General features: G+C 44.4%; 1 protein-coding gene across 1 annotated transcript in view; it reads right to left on the bottom strand.

The window, feature by feature from the left end:
- TTC27 (tetratricopeptide repeat domain 27) overlaps positions 1-20,660 on the bottom strand; it is a 411,030-nt gene extending 390,370 nt beyond the window's left edge. Inside the window, exons 1-2 of the mRNA XM_040429555.1 lie at positions 20,516-20,660; positions 16,998-17,175 (exon numbers count right to left, since the gene is read on the bottom strand). Coding sequence (XP_040285489.1) covers positions 16,998-17,082 — 85 coding nt within the window. The 5' untranslated portion in view covers positions 17,083-17,175; positions 20,516-20,660. The remainder of the gene's footprint in view (positions 1-16,997; positions 17,176-20,515) is intronic.
- Positions 20,661-21,567: the final 907 nt, after the last annotated feature.

Raw genomic sequence — 21,567 nt, forward strand, 5'->3', positions numbered from 1 at the left:
ATTGTGGAGGAGATTACTGCATGTAGGTATCTCATCTGCAAGGGTCTGACCCCTGGTGCTCTGACAATCAAGAGAATAAGGCCTGTGCTCCCTAGGTTGAATGGAGCGGCAGTCATGCATGTGCCCACCAGAGCACAAGCCCCCTTCACGTGATCAGCAGGACCCCAGAAGTTGGACCTCCACCAATCAGACACTTATGCTCTATTCTGTGGATGTTTTAAAGGGGTTCTCCGGGCTTTTAATATTAATGACCTATCCACAGGATAGTTCATCAACATCAGATTGGCAGGGGTCCAACACCCGACACCCCCGCCGATCAGCTGTATAAGGAGACGTGCACGCAGTGTGCACTTGCCGTCTTTCTTCCAGCTCGCTACTGCTTTGCCATAGACATAGCAGCAGTGAGCAGGAAGAGAGAAGGGAGAAGACATGTGCAAACTGCATGCGCCTTCCCTTCATACAGCGGATAAGCGGGGGTGCCGGGTGTCAGCCCCCCCTCCGATTTGATATTGACCTATCATGAGGCCCAGAGAACCCCTTTAGTGGAACAACCCCCTTTAAGAACATTGTGTCAGAAATCTTTTAGTGGCACCAAAGAGGTTCAGGCATTCTGTGATTTAGGAATTTAGTGGAGGTATGAATTTTCGGATTGCACTGACATGACCTTCCAAGACCTCAAAGCACCAGTTACTGTGTTTTCTTTTTAGTACCACATAAAAAATGAAAGGCATATTTCATCCTGAAGTATAAGTCTGCTATGCGCTGGATAGGTGATGATTGCTACATCAGTGGGGGTCCAACTGCTAGTTCCCACACCAACTGCGGTCCCCGCTTCCCCCACCAGCAAGACCATGGCTAGGAGGCGATTAAATGGAGCAGTGATCAAGCATGCATCCTGCCGCTCTATTCCCAGTCTAAGGCACTGACTGAAACATCCAAGAGGAAGAAACTCAAGGTTGGGCAGATATTTTTACTTGATGAGATTGTTTTATTTTACCAATTGTGAGTATCAAGAAACCTGTCATTGGGCCATAAGAAGTTGCAGAATTACGCTGTACTGGGTTGTGTCTGAGGATCCTGAATTCAAGACTCCTGTAAACCAAACATGTCTTCTTGAGAAGTATTACTGGAACCAACATAACTGCTGAAGATATTCCTGCCTGCAATCTGTAGAGCTTGGAGAACCTTGAACTCAATGAGCACTATATCCTGAGTACTATGGCACAGCTGTGATAACCTTGAGTTGTACCTAATGATGATGTAGACGGGTGAGGACTATGGTTTATATTTAGCCTTTAGAATACCCCTTCAAAAACATCAACATGTCTATGGACTAACCAATGTATCAGTATCTACAATGTTCTACTCATAATTGCTATTTATCTTCACCTCATTACTTTCCATTCATCTTTCAAACATATTTCTACTTTTAAAAATGCCCATCTATTATACCTATCTCCAGATCTGGAATCAATAAAATACATAATGGATTTTCCATCTTTTGTTACAGCAGTCCCTTATGAATATACTACAGTAGATAGAATACGATTAAAGTGAAAGTGTTTAATTGGTCCTGGCCACTCACATTCCTGACTATCATGGAGGTAGTCAATACGAGGAAGCATACTCCACTCCTCATACATATACCGGTATCAACTTCTGGTCAAGGTTATACATGTTTATCTCATTTCCTTCTAAATCTAATGTTCTTATTAAATAATTGGAGGTGACTTAAAGGGGTTCTCTGGGAATTAAGAAAATGAAAATACTTAAATATTACTTTATTATAAATATATTCCCAAATAACTTTCATTGTGTATAATGGCTCATTTTGTCTAGGGAGCAATCATTAGGAGAAATAAAACGGCCGCCGTCCTATAAGTCCACGCAAAACCTGTCCCAATCACACAGATGGACAGTTACTTCAGAATACTGAGCTGTTCTCATTCTCCTCTCCTACTTGTCAGGGATTATGATCCTGAATATAGCTGATAAGAACGTTAGCTGAATCTCTGTAGGAATGAAGTTCATGAGGAGACACGAAGTACAGAGAGGATGGTGGTGGGTGTGTATACAGTCTCCATTACCACAGCCCTACATTACTACAGTCTGTCCTGTCCATCCTCTGTACTTCATGTCTCCTCATGAACTCCATTTGAACAGAGATTCAGCTGAAGTTCTTATCAGCTGTTTTCAGGATCATAATCCCTGACGAGCAGAGAGGAGGACGAGGCAGCTCTTTAGCTCAGTGTTGTGAAGTAGCTTGTCCTCCTGTGTGATTAGGACAGGTTTTGTGTGTACTAATAGGATGGCGGCCATTTTATTTCTCCTAATGATTGCTCCCCAGACAAAACAAGCCATTAAAACTAATGAAAGGTATTTAGAAATATATTTATAATAAAGTAATAGTTAAGTATTTTCATTTTCTTAATTCCCGGAGAACCCCTTTAAGGACTCTTCCATGCTGTCACTATACAGCACTTGCCTGCTTGCTAAGCACACGCTTCAGAGCTTTAAGTGTGCAATCAAGCATTTTCTCTATGGAAAAAAGAAGACCTGCAAAACCATTGTCAGATCTCTAATGTCTATGTTGTCTGAGCTTCTCAAGCAGCAAATGGTTTTAAAGCAAGCAAACTGGAAGAAAGCCAAGCAGAAATGAACGCACTTATTTTAAAATAACAAAAGATGCATTTATTGATATGCATAGATGTAATGGATGGATTTAAAGCAGCCGGTGACACGAGACTACGGAAAACGTAAGATGACCTAAAGATGCTTCTAAGGAAAGCTAAAGAACAATGGGGCAACATCAACTAAACCTGTAGACGGAATAAACTTAGACAATCTGTCTAGACCTGCCCCAAATTTATCACAGTGGCTCATGCTGGATAATTTTGATGCATGGCTAGACACTTTTGTCTAAGGGCCCTTTTACATAGGCCAACGATCAGAGCAATTATCAGGAAGGAGCATTAATAGGAACACAAACCCTTGTTCATCAGGTGAAAGAATCACTGATGCGGTCACCTAAATCATAGTTTCTGGGCAGTAAATCTGTCTAAACAGCCATCTGCAGCCCGAAATGGGATGAGCAATTGCAGCATCAATCACAGCATTTTTCTGAAACTAGATGCTGCAAATTTCACCAAAAATGGGGCAAAATTTCGGACAACTTCTAGGTTCTCTAACATTATTCAATGTAGGCTAATGTGAAAAGGTTATGACAACAGAAATGACAGATAGAGATAGTAAAGAATTAAGAACATTTACCATCATCAGGCATTTATTAAACCTTAAAGGGGTTATCCAAAATTTGGCAGGGGGGGTACAATTATTAGAAAAAAAAAGAAAAACAGCAATCATCTCTACGTCTCTCACCCATCCAGAACTCTGGCAGTCATTTGTGATGACATGCTTATGGTACAGTGCTGAGGCAGCTGATGCCAGTAAATGTAGGGTACATGACTACTGCAGCTATAGATTGTCTACAATGGTCACATGCTAGACACTTGTAAACAAAGATCGTAACGGGTGCCCGTTCAGTGCTGGTTTGCCATAAGGAAAAAAAAGAGGTGAGTACAGTTCCTTTCTTTGTTTTATAACATTTGCAGTTGTTCTACTTTTTTTTTTTTATTGAACAACCTGGGGTAGGATGGTCCTAGAACATACAGGAAAGCTTCCCAGTGGGCCAATGCCCAGGGTTCAGCCTGACTCCTCCTCACAGCCAGAAGTAATGGTCTGATGCTCCCACAGTTAATTTATGCTGGGAGCGTCAAGAACTTATGTACTTGGCCGGCAGTAGCAGGTGCCCTCCTGACCTATTGCCATCCTAAGGCTACTGAAGTAGGAGGATGGAACGTGGCAGATCCTTGGAAGGTGTTAAGTGCTGATGGGGCATTATGTTGTGATGCACTGTGGTATTTGGTTCTGCTGGGGAAGTATATTGTGCTGTATTGTATTATGTGGCTTTGCTGGGGTCGTATTTTGTGTCGCAATATGGCATTGCTTTCCCTGCTCTCAGTTTCAGACCAACCTACAACATGGGGCCACTTTTAGTTTTTTTCCAGGCCCGCTTTAAGATTTAAGTTCCCCACTCCGTTAAGTCTATACGTCTATATTTATAAGAAGTTATATACTAATTGTAAGCAACCATTTAAGGCTGATGAGATGCTGGCCGCAGTCTACAGGTTTACTGACAGGTCATTTCGAAAAATGTCTGTTACCGTTAGGGATCGACCGATATTGATTTTTTAGGGCCGATACCGATACCGATAATTTGTGAACTTTCAGGCTGAAAATTAATATGTTTATTGTTAATGTGTATTTTTTTGTTTATTGTTAATGTGTATTTTTTTTATAAGTCTTTTTCATTTATACTTAATATTTTTGTGTTGTTTTTTTTTACTAACTTTTAGCCCCCTTAGGGACTAGAACCCTTGTCCTATTCCCCCTGATAGATCTCTATCCGGGTGAATAGGAGCTCACACTGTCCCTGCTGCTCTGTGCTTTGTGCACACAGCAGCATGGAGCTGAACATGGCAGCCAGGGCTTCAATAGTGTCCTGGCTGCCATGGTAACTGATCGGAGCCCCAGGCTTACACAGCTGGGGCTCCGATCGGAGGAGCAGGGGAGAGGGGATCCTGTGGCCACTGCCACCAATGAGTAATACTGGGTGGGGGGGGGGGGGGTTGGGGGCGCACTGCGCCACCAATGTTTTTACTATTGGCCGGGATTGGGGTGGGGGCGCACTGCGCCACCAATGATTAATACTGGGGGGCTTGGGGGGGGGGGGCGCACTGCGCCACCAATGAAGATAAGTCTCTCAATCATTCATATACAGGAGGCGGGAGCTGGCTGCAGAATCACATAGCCGGCTCCCGACCTCTATGAGCGGTAGCTGCGATCCGCGGCACCTGAGGAGTTAACTACTGCGGATCGCAGCTACCGCTCATAGAGGCCGGGAGCCGGCTATGTGATTCTGCAGCCAGCTCCCGCCTCCTGTATATGAATGAATGAAAGGCTTATCTTCATTGGTGGCGCAGCGGCCACAGCCCCTCCCCTCCTCTTGTCTTCTCTTCTGTCATTGGCAGCAGCACAGGGGGAGGAGACACTGCTTCCTTCTCCCCTGTGCTGCGGAGGGAACACAGAACGCGCTGAGAGCAGCGCGTTCTGTGTTCCCCATACGTTATCGGTATATCGGCAAAATAGATGCCGATACCGATAACGTTCAAAATCCTCAATATCGGCCGATAATATCGGCCAAACCGATAATCGGTCGATCCCTAGTCACCGTAGTCACTTTGTGCAATTTATTTATTTTACATTCCTTGTACATCAAGTTTAGAAGCCTTTTAGCAACAAAAGATCTAGCAATCACAAGGAACAAGGAGGAAGAACTGAAAAATGAAATTAAAATGAGTTCTCGTCAAATACAGAGGTCCCCAACCAAGCAGACCAGTACTGGGCCGTGAATGATCTTGTACTGGTCCACAGGGAGTGCCAGTGTTGAACAGCGGGGACAGGAACTATTGGCTCCTGTGCCCCTTTGTTTAGCCTCAAACTAGCCTATGAGGCAGAGTCAGAGGTGGCGTGATGACCACAGACCAGGTGCAGGAGGTCGAGATGATGTTCGCGACCACCGATACTATAACGCAGGAAGTCGGGGTAGCAGGCTGGAATACAGCCGATGGAGGTGAGTATATTGCTCTTTTTTATTTTTTTCCTATGTGAACACTACTGAAGCACCAAGGAGGAGGCACATATATATATATATATATACACACACACACACACACACACATAAAGAGGCACTACACTGTGTGCAGAATTATTAGGCAAATGAGTATTTTGACCACATCATCCTCTTTATGCATGTTGTCTTACTCCAAGCTGTATAGGCTCGAAAGCCTACTACCAATTAAGCATATTAGGTGATGTGCATCTCTGTAAGGAGAAGGGGTGTGGTCTAATGACATCAACACAATATATCAGGTGTGCATAATTATTAGGCAACTTCCTTTCCTTTGGCAAAATGGGTCAAAAGAAGGACTTGACAGGCTCAGAAAAGTCAAAAATAGTGAGATATCTTGCAGAGGGATGCAGCACTCTTAAAATTGCAAAGCTTCTGAAGCGTGATCATCGAACAATCAAGCGTTTCATTCAAAATAGTCAACAGGGTCGCAAGAAGCGTGTGGAAAAACCAAGGCGCAAAATAACTGCCCATGAACTGAGAAAAGTCAAGCGTACAGCTGCCAAGATGCCACTTGCCACCAGTTTGGCCATATTTCAGAGCTGCAACATCACTGGAGTGCCCAAAAGCACAAGGTGTGCAATACTCAGAGACATGGCCAAGGTAAGAAAGGCTGAAAGACGACCACCACTGAACAAGACACACAAGCTGAAACGTCAAGACTGGGCCAAGAAATATCTCAAGACTGATTTTTCTAAGGTTTTATGGACTGATGAAATGAGAGTGAGTCTTGATGGCCCAGATGGATGGGCCCGTGGCTGGATTGGTAAAGGGCAGAGAGCTCCAGTCCGACTCAGACGCCAGCAAGGTGGAGGTGGAGTACTGGTTTGGGCTGGTATCATCAAAGATGAGCTTGTGGGGCCTTTTCGGGTTGAGGATGGAGTCAAGCTCAACTCCCAGTCCTACTGCCAGTTTCTGGAAGACACCTTCTTCAAGCAGTGGTACAGGAAGAAGTCTGCATCCTTCAAGAAAAACATGATTTTTATGCAGGACAATGCTCCATCACACGCGTCCAAGTACTCCACAGCGTGGCTGGCAAGAAAGGGTATAAAAGAAGAAAATCTAATGACATGGCCTCCTTGTTCACCTGATCTGAACCCCATTGAGAACCTGTGGTCCATCATCAAATGTGAGATTTACAAGGAGGGAAAACAGTACACCTCTCTGAACAGTGTCTGGGATGCTGTGGTTGCTGCTGCACGCAATGTTGATGGTGAACAGATCAAAACACTGACAGAATCCATGGATGGCAGGCTTTTGAGTGTCCTTGCAAAGAAAGGTGGCTATATTGGTCACTGATTTGTTTTTGTTTTGTTTTTGAATGTCAGAAATGTATATTTGTGAATGTTGAGATGTTATATTGGTTTCACTGGTAAAAAGAAATAATTGAAATGGGTATATATTTGTTTTTTGTTAAGTTGCCTAATAATTATGCACAGTAATAGTCACCTGCACACACAGATATCCCCCTAAAATAGCTAAAACTAAAAACAAACTAAAAACTACTTCCAAAAATATTCAGCTTTGATATTAATGAGTTTTTTGGGTTCATTGAGAACATGGTTGTTGTTCAATAATAAAATTAATCCTCAAAAATACAACTTGCCTAATAATTCTGCACTCCCTGTATATATAAAGGGGCACTACCGGGGGGAGCACTATACACAGGTGAAACTTGAATTTTTTTTATATTGTGCGAAAGTTCATTTATTTCAGTAATGCAACTTAAAATTAGAATATTGTGAAATGGTTCAATATTCTAGGCTCAAAGTGTCACCCTCTAGTCAGTTAATTAATCCATAACACCTGAGCAAAGGGTACCTGAGATTGTGACTTTGGGGTTTGCATAAACTGTAAGCCATAATCATTCAAATGATAACAAATAAAGGCTTGAAATATCTCGCTTTACATGTAATGAGTCTATTTCATATATTAGTTTCACCTTTTAAGGATACTTTCACACTAGCGTTTTTCTTTTCCGGCATAGAGTTCCGTCCTAGGGGCTCTATACCGGAAAATAACTGATCAGTTTTATCCTAATGCATTCTGAATGGAGAGCAATCCGTTCAGGATGCATCAGGATGTCTTCAGTTCAGTCTTATTGACTTTTCAGGACGGAGATAACACCGCAGCATGCTGCGGTTTTATCTCCGGCCAAAAAAACTGAACACTTTCCTGAATGCCGGATCCAGGATTTCTTTCCATAGGTATGTATTAGTGCCGGATCCGGCATTCAAATTGCCGCATTGACGGATCCGGTATTCCGGTCTGCACAAAAATGCCTGATCAGTTAGAAAAAATGACATACGTTTGTTTGCATACAGTTTTCCAATTGAACTGCCTGCCGGAATCAAACAACGCAAGTGTGAAAGTACCTTAAGTTGCATTACTGAAATAAATTAACTTTGCATAATATTCACATTTTTTTGGTTTCACCTGTATAAAGAGGCACTACTGGGGGCACTATATATAAAGGGGCACTACTGGTAGAAGCACTATAAATAAAGAGGCACTACTGGGGGAGCACTATAAATAAAGGGGCACTACTGGGGGCACTATATATAAAGGGGCACTACTGGTAGAAGCACTATAAATAAAGAGGCACTACTGGGGGAGCACTATAAATAAAGGGGCACTACTGGGGGCACTATATATAAAGGGGCACTACTGGTAGAAGCACTATAAATAAAGGGGCACTACTGGGGGAGCACTATAAATAAAGGGGCACTACTGGGGGCACTATATATAAAAGGGGCACTACTGGTAGAAGCACTATAAATAAAGGGGCACTACTGGGGGCACTATATATAAAGGGGCACTACTGGTAGAAGCACTATAAATAAAGGGGCACTACTGGGGGAGCACTATAAATAAAGGGGCACTACTGGGGGCACTATATATAAAGGGGCACTACTGGTAGAAGCACTATAAATAAAGGGGCACTACTGGGGGAGCACTATAAATAAAGGGGCACTACTGGGGGGAGCATTATATATAAAGAGGCACTACTGGGGGAGTCATATGTACATAGGGCACTACTGGGAGGCACTATATACAGTGGATATAAAAAGTCACACACACCCCTGTCAAAATGTCAGGTTTCTGTGCTGTAAAAAAATGAGACAAAGATAAAAAAAATTCTGAACTTTTTCCACCTTTAATGTGACCTATAAACTGTACAACTCAATTGAAAAACAAACTGAAATCTTTTAGGTGGAGGGAAGAAAACAAAAAAAATTAAAATAATGTGGTTGCATAAGTGTGTGCACACCCTCTTATAACTGGGGATGTAGCTGTGTTCAGAATTAATCAATCACATTCAAAATCATGCTAAATAGGAGTCAGCATACACCTGCCATTATTTAAAGTGCCTCTGGTTAACCCCAAATAAAGTTCAGCTGCTCTAGTTGGTCTTTCCTGAAATTTTCTTACTCACATCCCACAGCAAAAGCAATGGTCCACAGAGAGCTTCCAATGCATCAGAGGGATCTCATTGTTAAAAGGTATCAGTCAGGAGAAGGGTACAAAAGAATTTCCAAGGCATTAGATATACCCTGGAATACAGTGAAGACAGTCATCATTAAGTGGAGAAAATATGGCACAACAGTGACATTACCAAGAACTGGACGTCCCTCCAAAATTGATGAGAAGAAAACTGGCAAGTTCTGGCTGTGTGGTACATGTGATAACAATCTCCCGTATTCTTCATATGTCTGGGCTATGGGGTAGAGTGGCAAGACGAAAGCCTTTTCTTACGAGGAAAAACATCCAAGCCAGGCTACATTTAGCAAAAACACATCTGAAGTCTCCCAAAAGCATGTGGGAAAAGGTGTTATGGTCTGATGAAACAAAGGTTGAACTTTTTGGCCATAATTCCAAAAGATATGTTTAGCCCCAAAACAACACTGCACGTCACCAAAAGAACACAATACCCACAATGAAGCATGGTGGTGGCAGCATCATGCTTTGGGGCTGTTTCTTCAGCTGGAACTGGGGCCTTAGTTAAGCTAGAGCGAATTATGAACAGTTCCAAATACCAGTCAATATTGGCACAAAACCTTCAGGCTTCTGCTAGAAAGCTGAACTTGAAGAGGAACTTCATCTTTCAGCATGACAACGACCCAAAGCATACATCCAAATCAACAAAGGAATGGCTTCACCAGAAGAAGATTAAAGTTTTGGAATGGCCCAGCAAGAGCCCAGACCTGAATCCGATTAAAAATCTGTGGGGTGATCTGAAGAGGGCTGTGCACAGGAGATGCCCTCGCAATCTGACAGACTTGGAGTGTTTTTGCAAAGAAGAGTGGGAAAATCTTACCAAGTCAAAATGTGCCATGCTGATAGACTACATACCCAAAAAGACTGAGTGCTGTAGTAAAATCAAAAGGTGCTTCAACAAAGTATTAGTTTAATGGTGTGCACACTTATGCAACCATATTATTTTATTTTTATATTTTTTCTTCCCTCTACCTAAAAGATTTCAGTTTGTTTTTCAATTGAGTTGTACAGTTTATAGGCCACATTAAAGGTCGAAAAAGTTCTGAAATGATTTATCTTTGTCTCATTTTTTTACATCACAAAAACCTGACATTTTATCCGGGGTGTGTAGACTTTTTATATCCACTGTATATATAAAGAGGCACTACTGGTGGGAGCACTATATATAAAGAGGCACTACTGGCGGCATCATATGTACATAGGGCACTACTGGGAGGGGGCATATATATCTACTGGGGTCTAAATGGGGATGATTACTAAGTAGGGGCATAAAAGGAGGCAATAATACTAAATATATCTGTGTTCTGTTTGTTTAGTTATACAGAAAGAAGTTATGGAAAAGGGAAAGAGAAGAACTCAAGTCATCGAAGGCATCATTTGATGCCTCAAGTCACTGACTGGGGCCGGGGGCCTATAACGGTTTATTAATTACTGTTTTTTCAATTACCTCAGCCCCTACTTCGGTCTATGAGAAAATAGTTTTGTGTGAAACCGGTCCCTGGCAAAAAAAAGGTTGGGGACCACTGGTCTAATATAAAAGTTTACTCTAGTTTAATTGCCTGGCTGAAGCGGCGACGTCCCATAAACGTGACCCGGTGTGCACGTCACTGCTGCAGCCAGGAAGGTGAATACAGCGCTGCAAGACCAAAACGCTAGGCTGGAAGCAGCAGGGGAGAAAAATGGTAAAATGACTTCAATTGCCATCACACTCACTTCCTGCATTCTATGGAGATTTTTTTTTCCGACAAGCCTGAATGGAATGTAGCATTATAACTGAAAGGGGTTGACCGGGTTTTACTGGCTAGGGCAGCGCTAAAGCCCGCTCATTAGTACCAGTGACGTCACCGGCAACACTGCTAGGCGGAAGCCTCCACCCGCGCAGGGCAAGGGAGAGCATCGGAGCATGAAATGCTCCAATGCTCCACTCAGAGGGGCTGCCTAGGTGAAAAAGGGGATATGGCCGGGTTCAGCTCTGAGTTTAGAGAGGACCTTTCACCGATTCTTACCCTATGAACTAACTATACAGATATGTAGAGCGGCGCCCAGGGATCTCACTGCACTTACTATTATCCCCGGGCGCCGCTCCGTTCTCCCGCTATGCCCTCCGGTATCTCCGCTCACTAAGTTATAGTAGGCGGAGATACCAGTCCCTAAGTTATGGTAGGCGGAGTCTGCCCTAGCGCTGGCCAATCGCAGCGCAGAGCTCACAGCCTGGGAGGTTATTTTCTCCCAGGCTGTGAGCTCTGCAATGCGATTGGCCAGCGCTAGGGCAGACTCCGCCTACCATAACTTAGGGAACGGAGATACCGGAGGGCTTAGCAGGAGAACGGAGCGGCACCCGGGGATAATAGTAAGTGCAGTGAGATCCCCGGGCGCCGCTCCACATGTCTGTATACTTAGTTCATAGGGTAAGAATCGGTGAAAGGTCCTCTTTAAGTTAAGTTATAAAGTTACATTCCATTCATTCCTGACTGAAAACTTTTTCTCCATAGAAGGCAGGAGATTAATGCGATGGAAATAGAAGTCATATAGAAGTCAATAGAAGAGACGCGATTCAGCATCTCTGAACCCGAACAACCAATTCAAAAAATGCCTAGAGACACCTGCTCAGCCAATTACTGGCAATCGATGTGTCCCACTTCAGTCAGTGATTGGCTGAGCAGGCATCTCCCAAGTATTGAAAATCAATAGGCAGAGACCATCTAGGACCCAGTAAGCACTGGAAGAGGAGTAGCAAAAGATCAATGAGGTGAATATCCTTCATACCATTCTAACTCTTTCTCCAGCTCCATGACTATAGCTGGTGGCAATTTCTTCTTCAGTCCCAGAGGTCGTGTGACTACCAGGTCCCAGGAAGCTGCAGTAGCTACTGGGCCTTTGCAGATCCAGATCAGCTATGCGGTATATCTCCACAGGTTGTATTTCAGCCACAATTACTTGAGAAAATGTATTGTGAGTGTCCACATTGCCTCCTTTGTTGGCTTGATTCATTTTGTCCATCGCATTATATGCAGCTTCCATGGTTACGACCATCCTGCAATTCAACAGCGGTGGTTGTGCTTGCACACTATAGAGTTTTCCTACAGTATGCAAGCACAGCCACCGTTGCTGGATTGCAGGGTGGTCGTAACTAGGGAAACAAGCAGTGCATAATGTGATGAAAAAATGAATCCAGCCAGCAAAGGAGACAATATGGACAATCACAATATATTGGTAAGTACCTTACTTTAAAGGGGTTCTGCAGTTTATTTAAACTGATGATCTATCCTCTGGATAGATCATCAGCTTCTGAAAGGCGGGGGTCCGACACCCGGGACCCCCGCCGATCAGCTGTTTGAGAAGGCAGCGGCCTTCTCACTGTTTACCGCAGGGCCAGTGACGTCACGACTTGTATCAACTGGCCTGGGCGGGGCTAAGCTCCATTCAAGTGAACGGAGCTTAGCCCCGCCCAGGCCAGTGATACTAGTTGTGACGTCACTGGGCCTGCGATGAACAGTGAGAAGGCTGCGGCGCTGCTGGAGCGCCGCTGCCTTCTCAAACAGCTGATCGGCGGGGGTCCCAGGTGTTGGACCCCCGCCGATCAGAGGCTGATGATCTATCCAGAGGATAGATCATCAGTTAAAACAAACTGTAGAACCCCTTTAACATTCTGTACACAATAAATGCCATTTGCTGAAGTGAGACAATGCTTTAACTTTACTATGCCCCCAAAGGTCATTCATGATTTTATGAGGGGAGGGATATAATGTGAAAAAAAGAACACTAAAAAAAATTAAAAAATAAAACTAAGTACAAAAAACACACAAAGAAAGCCACTGCTAAGCTCAAACCCAGACCACCCAAAACTATAAGCCTCCTATATAAAAACTACCATAACAGAAAAGGGGACACAATTTAAAGGGATTGTTTGAGGCAATTAAAAAATGTCAGACAATTAGGGTTGTCACAAAACAATAATTTTTATTAGATTTCGATACCATAAAAAAGTATTGCGATACTCGACACCACACGAAAAAAATTAAACGCCAAAAAAGCTGTGTGCATTCCGTATTTTATTGAACGTCCGGCCCATAATAGAACAGTCCTATCCTATTTTTGGGGGAGACAAGGTGATTTAAAATGGCGAATTGCGCGGTTTTCTTTTTTTTTTTTGTTATGGCGTTTATCGCATAGTAGATATTTTTTTATATTTTAATAGTTCGCACTTTTTCAGGCGTGGCGATATGCAATATGTTTATGTTTTTATTGTTTATATATTTTATATGTAAAACTGGGAAAGGGGGCGATTTAAACTTTTAGTATTTTTTTTTTTTTTTTTTTTTACTTTTTACTTACTATTAGCCCCCTTAGGGGCTAGAACCCTTGTCCTATTCACCCTAATAGAGATCTATTAGGGTGAATAGGATCTCGCACTGTCCCTGCTGCCTTGGGCTTTGTGCACACAGCAGCAGGGAGCTCACCATGGCAGCCAAGGCTTCAGTAGCGTCCTGGCTGCCATGGTAACCAATCGAAGCTCCACGATTACACTGCTGCTGTTCCGATCAGAACTGCCACCAATAAAGAGGGGAGGAATGAAGAGGGGACCCTGTGGCCACTGCCACCAATGACTTTAATGTTGGGGGGGTGCACTGCGCCACCAATGATTATAATTTATAATACTGGGGTTGGGGGGGGGGCGCACTGCGCCACCAATGAACATGATTGACCTATTAATTCAAGTGTAGGCAGCGGGTGTCAGCGGCGGTATCACATACCTGGCACCCGGCCTCTATGACAGGGCACTGCAATCCCCGTCAATTAACCCCTCAGGTGCGGCACCTGAGGGGTTAATTGCTACGGTTCGTGGGATCGTTGTGCCCTGAGGCCGGGTATGCGATATCGCCGCCGGCACTCGCTGCCTACACTTGAATTACTGTGGTAATTACATTCATTGGTGGCACAGTGGCCACAGCCCCTCCCCTCCTCCTCAGTACTAAGTTTCTATTGGTGGCAGCGGCACAGTGGGGAGGGACTTCTCCACTGTGCTGCTGGAGAGAACATGGCGCGCGCTAGTATCATTAAATAGTAAAACCTAGCATCGTATTGATCTGGGTCAAAAAGTATTGAGTGGGTATCGATACTTCAATACCCGATGCAACTCTAACCCCAATTATTATAAAATAAAAAATTATGCTATACTCCAATTCCGATCCTTTTTCTGCTGCTTGTTCAAAGACTGCAATGGTGACGTGCAGGTGTATGGCACGTGACTGCTGCAGCCAATTACTGTCCTCAGTGACCTGCAGCAGAAAGAGAACCGTACAGGTGGCAGAGAGAACAAAGCCAAAAAAAGGATAGTATTATTTTTTTTATTTTACAAAAATCAAGGGCTTGCCATAGATTTTTTTTATTACGTCAGATAACCTCATTAAATTGTGTCTCTTTTATTATTACGGTAGTTGTATATGGGACATAATGTTTTGGGTCCTTATGGTTTGGGCTAGCAGTGTTTTTTTTTAAACTTTGCTTTATTTTTTTCATTTATTTAATGTACATATTGTTCCCCCCAAATATATACATACACACAATTATTTGTCAGGATGAGCACGTGTGGACAGGGTTGGCAATGACATCAGGCAGAGGCTTCCAATGCCCCTTTCACACGGGCGAGTTTTCCGCGAGGATGCAATGCGTGAGGTGAACGCATTGCACCCGCACTGAATCCGGACCCATTCATTTCTATGGGGCTGTGCACATGAGCGGTGATTTTCACGCATCACTTGTGCGTTGTGTGAAAATCCCAGCATGCTCTATATTGTGCGTTTTTCTCGGAACGCAGGCCCCATAGAAGTGAATGGGGCTGCGTGAATGGGACCCGATCATTATTATTCTCCCTTATAACATGGTTATAAGGGAAGATAATAGCATTCTTAATACAGAATGCTAGGTAAATTAGGGATGGAGGGGTTAAAAAAAAATATATATATATTTTTTAACTGACCTCATCCACTTGTTTGCGCAGCCCGGCTTGTCTTCTTTCTTCTTCTTTGATGACCTGTGAGGAAAATGACCTTTGGTGAAGTCACTGCGCTCATCACATGGTCCATGTGACGGACCATGTGATGAGCGCAGTGACTTCACCAAAGGTCATTTTCCTCAAAGGTCATCAAAGAAGAAAGAAGACAAGCCGAGCTGCGCGAACAAGTGGATGAGGTGAGTTTATTATTTTTTATTAACCCCTCCATTCCTATTTTAGTAAGCATTCTGTATTAAGAATACTATTATTTTCCCTTATAACCATGTTATAAGGGAAAATAATAAAATCTACACAACACCTAACCCAAACTTCTGCGAAGTTATTCGTTACGCATTAAAACGTTTTGCACTCGCGCAGAAAAATCGCGCATTTTCCCGTGACGTATCCGCATCCTATCCGGCCCTCACACACGACGCCCGTGTGAAAGAGACCTAAGGGTTTAAAGTCCAATACAATTTATTTTCGTCCAAAACATACAATGGCAGCCAAACTTGAATAGTCACTTTGAGTAATCCATAGGTCAGGATTTGAGAATATCCCACAGCGGCCCCGAACGCATCCGTACTGCCCCAATGCATTCTGAGTGGACGCGGATCCGCTCAGAATGCATCAGTCTGGCAGCGTTCAGCCTCCGCTCAGCAAGCGGACACCTGCGGAGGCAAGCGGATCCGTCCAGACTTACAATGTAAGTCAATGGGGACGGATCCGTTTGAAGATGACACAATATGGCTCAATCTTCAAACGGATCCGTCCCCCATTGACTTTCAATGTAAAGTCTGGACGGATCCATTCAGGCTACTTTCACACTTAGAATTTTTTTTAAACTATAATGCAGACGGATCCGTTCTGAACGGATCCAAACGTCTGCATTATAGGAGCGGATCCGTCTGGGCAGACCCCAGACGGATCCGCTCTGAACGCAAGTGTGAAAGTAGCCTTAGGTACAGATTTGTGGTGTGCAAAAAAAAGCTGAACAGCTGCAAGAGTGAATCCGACTGTATATTCACAAGGCGGGGGAACATATGAAAATGCAAGCTATCAATTCACTTCTTTCAACTCATCCCGGTTTTTCCTCTCCTGGTGAGTCTCCTTTTCTGGAAGGTAGAGAAAACAAAAAAATTACCCAGGGTGTCCCAGGGAGGACAGTGTCCACCCAATGCAAACCCAAAGGGACACACCAAAAGTATGACTCGGTAAATGCTTCCGAGTTTAACAGCAGAAACAGAAGAAAAGGAGCTCATGATACCAAAAAAGTAATACATTTTATTAGAGCATGATTAAAATGACATAAATAGAAACAATTGATGAATTTGATGCCGTAAACATGAAAATAGGAGCGGAGGATAGAAAAAGAAAAACGCCACCCTGTGAAGAGAGCACACGGATCAGAAAAACATGGTACAATGTATATATAAAACATGGGAATAAATGCTGAATAGATAGTCTAACCCATGTACAAATACTGAAAGAATGAAGTACCAGGTGAGACACCCGTCAACACATATCCCTCCTGTGAGTAGTAAATGGTATGCAGAAAAAAGGGGTAAAGGATGGAACTGTACTGCAGACCAATGAAATAAATGACAGGGTCAAAAAATGAACAGAGGAGGGCAGCAGGAGACAGGGGCTCACCAAAATGAACCGTGTGCAATAGAAACCCAGGGTGGCGCTACCCCGCAGAACTGGAAGGTATCAGACTTTTACCAATTAGAGCCGTTTCGCTATATTTCTTACCGGCATTTCCTTCTGTCTCATATGGATGATTTTGTCGTGAGGGTTGAAAGCCCCTGAGCACATCTAGTTCCAGAGCAGTCGACATTCAGTAAGAAGAGTGAAGAACGGCACAGGTACGAAGACTTCCGATGGGGGCAGTAGAAGTGTTGATGACGTCTCGATGGGAATTCTCAGATGCCTGCAACACGTATGTAATACATATAACTGGATTCATGTACATAACAGAATCATGGAAATAAAGCGTCCTGAAGCTGCTGCGCTTTCACAGACCACAGTTCACACAAGACAACGTATGGCTGGTTTCACATCACGTTTATGTCTTAAAGGGATTTTCTGGGATTTTAATATTGATGAACTATCCTCAGAATTGGTCATCAATATCAGATCTGTGGGGATCCAATACCTGGCACCCCCGCTGATCAGCTGGTTGAAGAGAAGGCGCCCGCCATTTGAGCGCTGCCTTTTCTTCATTGTTTACCAGCTTGTGAGCCGGTGTAATTACAAAAAGCCGTCCCATTCACTTCTATGGGACGGCTCATTCCAAGACACTTGAATAGGAAGGAGACGTCCCATCTAAGTGAATGCGACGGCTTGTAATTACACCGGCTCACCGCTGTGATGTCTACAGCAAGCAGATAAACAATGGAGAGGCGGCAGAGCTGGAACGGCGCGCGCCTTCTCTTCAACCAGCTGATCATCGGGGTTGCCAGGTGTCGGATCCCCGATGATCCCGAGGATAGGTCATCAATATTAAAATTCCGGAAAACCCCTTTAATGTATACAAAAAGTGTATATGTTAAACAAATGCCTCAGAAGTCAGCAAAATTTCATTGTAAAAAAAAAAAAAAAAAAAATGAATACGTTTACTGTACATTTAATTTTTACTGGACTCTGTGGGACGGAAAAGCGTAATGTGCTGCGCTTTCGCACTTTTTTTTCTCCCCCAACACAGCCTAAGCTGAAGACTTCCCTCCCTATGTAAACTATGTACACTAGGTCTGACCAAACGCACGTTTTGGTGGTGGTAGCCAATAGCAATCCTATGCAAGGGTCATCAGTATCCGATCGTGGGGGTCCAACAAATAAGACCTCCGCCGATCAGCTGCTTGCAGCTCTCCCTAGGCCAGTGAGGTTACGTTCATCGGTCCTGTGGCCTAGGCACAGTCAGAGCTGCAATACCAAGCACAGCCGCTATACAATGTACGGCGCTGGACTTGGTACGTCGTGGTCTCCTCAAACAGCTGATCGATGGGGGTCCCGCGTGTCACACCCCCGCCTTATAGATACTAATGATGACCTATCCTGAGAACTGTGGCCCCTCCATCTCTTTCTTAATGCTACTTAGTTTACAGTTATCTGTAACATCACAACTATTTAAAGCGAACCTGTCACCATGATTTTGCGCATAGAGCTGGGGACATGGGCTGCTAGATGGCCACTAGCACATCTGCAGTACCCAGGTCCCATAGCTCTCTGCGCTTTTATTGTGTTAAAAAACCGTTTTGAGTGATATGCAAATTACCTGATATGAGTCCTGTAGCCGGAGATGAGTCACGCGGAAAGGAGCCCAGCACCGCCCCGCGTCCTCCGAATCTCCTCCTTGCCGGCTGACGTCACAGAGCTGGAGCGCCGAAATCTCGCGATGCGCGAGATAGCGCATGTGTAGTTCGTTCCCTGTGCTGATGCCAGCACAGGGAATGAACATGATGCCGACACTGCGCATGCGCTAGCTCGCGCATCGCGAGATTTCGGCGCTCCAGCTCTGTGACGTCAGCCGGCAAGGAGGAGATTCGGAGGACGCGGGGCGGTGCTGGGCTCCTTTCCGTGTGACTCATCTCCGGATACAGGACTCATCAGGTAATTTGCATATCACTCAAAACGGTTTTTTAACACAATAAAAGCGCAGAGAGCTATGGGACCTGGGTACTGCAGATGTGCTAGTGGCCATCTAGCAGCCCATGTCCCCAGCTCTATGCGCAAAATCATGGTGACAGGTTCGCTTTAAGTGTTTCAAACAGCTTTTGCAAAACTTATATGAACTCACCCTGGACATTATTATACATTAGTTTTATAAGGGTACTTTCACACTTGCGGCAGAGGATTCCGTCAGGCAGTTCCGTCGCCGGCAATCAGGACGCAAGCGGATGGCATTTGTCAGACGGATCGGTCTGACAAATGCATTCAGGTGCAAATGCATTGAGAATTCTTGGTGCGGTGCTCGGGCTCAGACATGTCCTCCATACGTTGGCTAATCTCTCAATTTTATACCAGTATGAGGGTTAGTAAGACCGCAGAGTGCACCTGTCTTTGTAAGTTATTGTTGATCACATCCACACATTTGCTATCCTGTGTAGGATGTCCATTGTGGTACTTGTGGTCCGCTGCAGGCATCCTCCATTGTATGCATTTTTGCTGGGGATTGCCATTAGCTGCGGACCACAAGTGCAGGATCTGCCCCCCTGTATAGATGCACCACTGCATATGGGGTTGAGCACTTCCTGCTTTTCATTACCACACCAATTTGTAGTTTATATTTGAAATACCGGATCCGTCTCTCCGGTGTCATCCGGAAAAACGGATCCGGTATAAAAATTTTTTTGCATTTTTAAAGGTCTGCACATGCACAGACCGGAAAGCCGGAGACGTTTTTTTGGAACAATTAATGCCAGATCTGGCACTAATACACTTCAATGTAAATTAATGGCGGCATTCCGGCAAGTGTTCAGTATTCTTGGCCGGTGAGAAAACTGCAGAACGTAAGAGGGACTGAACTGATGCATCCTGAACAGATTACTCTCTATTCAGAATGCATTAGGATAAAACGGATCAGTTCAGAATGCATCAATTTGGCTGCATTTGGTTTCCGTTGCGTTTTTTAGACGGTCACTAAAATGCAGCTTGCAGCGTTTGGTGTCCGTCTGACGATGCAGAGCCAAACGGATCCGTTTTTCAGTGACACAATATGGTGCAATTGAAAACGGATCCGTCCCCAATTGACTTTAGATGCAAGTCAAGACGGATCCATTTTGACTTAGACTTTTTTTTTTTTTATGAATAATGCAAACGGATCCGTTATGAGCGGATACAAGCGTTTGCATTATTGGTGCGGATCAAAACGCGAGGGTGAAAGTAGCCTTAGTGTAATGCAGAGTTATTGTCATCTTTATCTGAGGAAGGGCATGCTATGCTACCACCAGACTTATGGTATAGGCTCAGCTGCAGCAGATTCACTCTGAAACCGGTCCTGGCATCACCCCTGCCTCATATATCAGGAAAGGGACTGAACCTCAGCACTTCTTACACTCCCAAACAAGACTCCTGGAACCAGTAACCAGGACCAAGGGGAGGACTCAGTACGATCAGCTGGGGATCCAGAGAGATGTGTGTCACGCAGCCTGTAAGGCCCGTTCAGTTCCTGCTGCCCACGCCAGGGTTAATAGGTCCGGCATCAGAGACTGGACAGAGCTGACAGGCCGCGCTGATACAGCTCCTACACATGACAGGGCAGCCGCTCTCACCTGTACACATGTGCTGCTTTCCTCCTTCAGCGCGCCGCCATGACACTGCCGCGGAGCACGCTGGGAGCGGTCACGTGACCCGAGGAGATGTGTACTCGTCTTCTGACAGCAGACTACTCCTGCGTACCACGTGGAAGATGGGATGTGTAGTTACTGAACTACTACTCCTCCATAAGGACGCTTCCAGGTTGTCTCTGTATAAAGCGTCCACTGTACAAGCTCTGGTGACGGAAACCGGTTCCATCCGGTTGTCAGCTGCATCTCGTGAAATCTCCTCTTCCCTCCGAGCCGATACGCCTGCCAACAAGAAGAGAAGAGTAGGCTTGAAGAGATGGCTTTAATCGCCCCGCCATTTTGACAAATCTTATAATCCACGGCTGGTCACGGAACTAAAGGTCGTCGTACACTTTAGGGCACTGTCGGCCGACCGTTCTTGTGTGTGATGATGTCGAGGGAGAGAAATATCGGCTGAAGCGAATATTTTTGCCTGATCTTTTTATTCTCATGAGAGATGAGCCTCCAGCAGAAGTGTCAGGGAAGACACATATATGGGGGAGTCAGGAGAGAGAGCTCGGCAGACAGCTATGTATTATGGGCTGATATCTTTATAGTACTATGCCTTATGTACTGCAGTGCTATGGGCTGATATCTGCACCTTCATAGTACTATGCCTTATGTACTGCAGTATTATGGGCTGATATCTGCACCTTCATAGTACTATGCCTTATGTACTGCAGTGCTATGGGCTGATATCTGCACCTTTATAGTACTATGCCTTATGTACTGCAGTGCTCTGGGCTGATATCTGCACCTTCATAGTACTATGCCTTATGTACTGCAGTATTATGGGCTGATATCTGCACCTTCATAGTACTATGCCTTATGTACTGCAGTATTATGGGCTGATATCTGCACCTTCATAGTACTATGCCTTATGTACTGCAGTGCTATGGGCTGATATCTGCACCTTTATAGTACTATGCCTAAGATTCTCATTCTGCCCCTCCTCCAAGAAATTAAAACAGAAGAGACATCAGGAGGCAGAGAAATGT

Source organism: Bufo bufo, chromosome 4, assembly GCF_905171765.1.
Source record: "Bufo bufo chromosome 4, aBufBuf1.1, whole genome shotgun sequence".
In the NCBI taxonomy this organism is placed as follows: Eukaryota; Metazoa; Chordata; class Amphibia; order Anura; family Bufonidae; genus Bufo; species Bufo bufo.